This window comes from Fringilla coelebs (genome assembly GCF_963513975.1).
Source record: "Fringilla coelebs genome assembly, chromosome: 1".
In the NCBI taxonomy this organism is placed as follows: Eukaryota; Metazoa; Chordata; class Aves; order Passeriformes; family Fringillidae; genus Fringilla; species Fringilla coelebs.
Genome location: NC_140028.1, coordinates 114,023,344 through 114,027,175, shown reverse-complemented (window position 1 = coordinate 114,027,175; position 3,832 = coordinate 114,023,344). Strand labels below are relative to the sequence as shown.

At 40.8% G+C, this 3,832-nt stretch overlaps 1 protein-coding gene across 1 annotated transcript; it reads left to right on the top strand.

Annotated features, from left to right (window-relative positions):
- Window positions 1-789: 789 nt before the first annotated feature.
- LRRC3B (leucine rich repeat containing 3B) lies at window positions 790-1,569 on the top strand (the record flags this gene model as incomplete). The annotated part of the gene is made up of 1 exon (XM_084206159.1): window positions 790-1,569. One exon carries the CDS (start codon window positions 790-792, stop codon window positions 1,567-1,569), a length of 780 nt encoding a protein of 259 aa, XP_084062285.1.
- Window positions 1,570-3,832: the final 2,263 nt, after the last annotated feature.

Here is a 3,832-nt window from a genome sequence, read left to right as displayed (position 1 = left end):
TCTGTGGCTCTCACCAAATGCTGGGAGGTACAAGAAGTCCAGCATTCTAAAGCAAAAGAGAAGGAGGGGGAGACAAACAAGGAGGAGGTGGGTGATTGTGGTGTCTTGGAGCAGCATTTGCTTTACCTGATTTTTGTTCCTTGATATAGTAAAAAGATTTCCTTGCTGAAGTACTTGGTTTCAGACTTAAAATAGCATACATTATTTTGAGATAAGTTCACATTAACCATCACAGATTCCTCACTTAACCTGTCGCTGTTGCTGGAGATACAAGTCTTAGCTTCTATCGATACATCTTCTGCTTCAGCAAGGGAAAATGCAATTTAGTTTTATATACTCTGTTTTAGAAGAGTCTGTGATAAAAGCAAACCAGTGCCTTCTCTAATAAGTATTAACGACCAAACCTGTGCAATTTGTAGTAAGTGTACTCTATCCTCTTAAAAATGTCCTGGGGATTTATGCGCTAAACTCAGATTAATGCTAATAGGAGTTACTTAAGATAATAAATCATTCCTTTATTGTGGCATTTCCCTTTAACATCTTTTTATTTCTATTTTTTTTTTTTTAACGAAGACAAAGTTAGAATTTGTGGTATAAAGAACCTTTTTTCCTTCTTCTTTGTAGGCATGCTTCTAAGAAGCGTATTGACCATAAGGAAGCCCGCGTGCTAGTAACCAGTTCTTACTAATCCCGCTGAAGAAGATGAAGCCGCGTTTCAGCCTTGCCGATCCTTTTCCCACCCTGTCGGCTGAATGAGAAATGGTCGTGTGATTATGCTGACAGCCCAGCATGCATTTGGTAGACCTGTGGTTAACTCGTTCCCTCTCCATGTGTCTGCTCTTACAAAGTTTTGTCCTCATGATACTGTGCTTTCATTCTGCCAGTATGTGCCCAAAAGGCTGCCTCTGTTCCCACTCCGGAGGTCTGAACGTCAGCTGTAGCAATGCAAACCTCAAGGAGATACCCAGAGATCTTCCTCCAGAAACAGTCTTACTTTATTTGGACTCCAATCAGATAACATCTATCCCCAACGAAATTTTTAAGGACTTGCACCAATTGAGAGTCCTCAATTTATCAAAAAATGGGATCGAGTTTATCGACGAACATGCCTTTAAAGGGGTGGCAGAAACCTTGCAGACTCTGGATTTGTCCGACAACCGGATTAAAAGCGTGCACAAAAACGCTTTCAACAACCTGAAGGCCAGGGCCAGAATTGCCAACAACCCCTGGCACTGTGACTGCACGCTGCAGCAGGTGCTGCGGAGCATGGCCTCCAACCACGAGACGGCCAACAACGTCATCTGCAAGACCTCTGTGCTGGACGAGCACGCGGGGAGACCCTTCCTCAACGCTGCCAACGACGCCGACCTCTGCAACCTCCCCAAAAAGACTACTGACTACGCCATGCTGGTCACCATGTTTGGCTGGTTCACCATGGTGATCTCCTACGTGGTTTATTACGTCCGACAGAACCAGGAGGATGCAAGGAGGCACCTTGAGTACTTGAAATCCCTGCCAAGCAGGCAAAAGAAACCAGATGAAGCCGATGACATTAGCACTGTGGTATAGTATTCTGAATACAATGACTGCCTTTGTGATGGAAGCTAGAGTTGGATGGCGCTAAAACCAGAGGTTTACTTCTAACGTTCATTGTAAACATTAAGACTTTTGGGGCTTTTTTTTCCTGTTTAACTGAATTACGCCACTGTTGAGCTTTCTAACAGAAAGTTTTGTCCGGGTGGTAAATTTCAATTATTTCTCTGGTGGTATCCTAAAGCAAGTGAATTAATATGTAAACATTAGTTTAGACCCATTCCACTATTTAATAACGAAATTTATTTTTTTAATTTAAAAACCAAATAAAAGCTTAAATTTGAACCATGTAAAGAAGAGTAATTTATTGACCAGAAACCTGTCCAGTGCCAGGACACTCTTGGCTTGTTCAGTGCCCATAAGGTAGAAGAGAGGAGCGATGATGAAGTGGGCTGAGAGGTCCAGGATTGGAGAGTCCCCAAAGGGCACATCTCACCCATGGGTGCAAGGTGAGCAGCTGGTGAATGGTGCCCCATTTTGTGGGCTGCCTGCCACGGTGGGAAAGGGGCACAGTGTGGGCAGAGCAGAGTGCCCTGACTCTGCGTGTAAGGGACTGATGCTTGCTTAACCTCTCAGAGAGCATTTTGGCAGTGCTGGGGAGGAGGCAACAAGGAGGAGCTGCGCCTCAGGACGTGGAAGAGAGGTAAGCCAGGGGCATGTGGTGGTTTTCACCTTACACCCAACTTACTTGCCTTGCATGAGCTTCAGGTAGGTGACCTCAGCACTGGGAAGTTCAGCAAGAAGGCAACAGCAAGCTTAATATGCTGGTCAAACTAGAGTAGCTAGAGTATTACTAGTGATAATTTAAAAAAAAATCTGGGGGGTTTAAGCTGTTTATTATTTCATAAGTAAATGTGACTTCTATATTTTAGGGAGCAGCCTTTTAAAAATCTAAGGTAATAAATGAATATACAGGCTACGCATATTCTATTGCGTGTTAGGATATATATATATATATATATATATATGTTTTTGTATGATTTTGTGGCTAAACGTTTGGGAAAACAGAAAGTCCACATGAAGTTAAACTCAGCCTTGCATATGACATGGATATTTTATATTTCTGCTGTCTTTAAAAACACAGTGTTTTTCTCTTTTCATAGATAAACTTTTCAAAGGGAACAAATCCACAAGAACGTATTCCTCTTGTCCTTTTTTACCATAATAAAATGATGCTTGTCTCTGGGTCCCTATAGATCCAGTCTAACTGACATTGGAATATGTATTACAGAAGGGTGGATAAAAAAATGTATAAAACACTGCTTTGCAAGAGAAAGTGTTAAAGATCAGCCTTAAAAAAATGTATAAACCCTGCAGAATAATCTCTCTGATTAGTTTGTCTATTATTTCTGTTTCAGTTCTGTTATGAGGGCAGAAGCTTGTTTATCTTTTGGTTTTTTGGGGTTTTTTTTTTCCAGAACACTGTTAAAATAATAGCTAAAACTTCTTTCAAAACAAGTAATAGAAGAGGAAAAAAAAATTAATGACCATAGCGTAAACTTTTTATATCGTCTTTGCATTTTTTGTCGTCTTCATAGGGCAAGTCCTTGTGACCGACTTAGCCATTTGCATACCTCCATGAGCAGTTTTTGGCAAATTAAGAGAATGTTAATGTTTGTAAAGGGCACAGTCTGTCCATAAAATATCCACTGTCTGATATTTCTGTCCCTGCCACCAACTCCCTTAAGTAAAAATGTTACTTTCTAAGGAGAGGCTCTTGTTGATGACACATCCTCCTTAGTTAGCATTTTATGTTTTCCTGGTTCCAAGCTCTGACTATCTACCCAAGCTCCCCAAACTCTCTGTGGCCTCCTGCAGGACCCAAAAGTAGTAGGGTTAAATACACATGTGAGTCTGAAGAGAGCAGATAAAATGTTCCACTGTACTGGCAATATAACAATCTCTACTGAACAGGACATGGAGCGTCTCTGTGTAGGCTGAGCAAAATTACTTCCTGATGTAATTCCCCTAATTTCTCTAAAATTTCCTTCAGAGTAAAATTGGTCTCATTTCTGTCACTCTGTTCCCCAAGCAATATTTAAGATCCCAGATAATATGCTACTGTGTGAAAAAGCAGGGGGGATTAGCTAAAAAGATGACTCTAAGCCGGAGGTACTAACAATCAAGAATTTGGTGGTTTTTATTCACAGCTAAATGAAGGAATTTCTCCACAAAATTTGGGCAGAATTATTTAAACAACATTTAAGAAATCCTGGTCAGTCTTAAAACACTTTAAAAA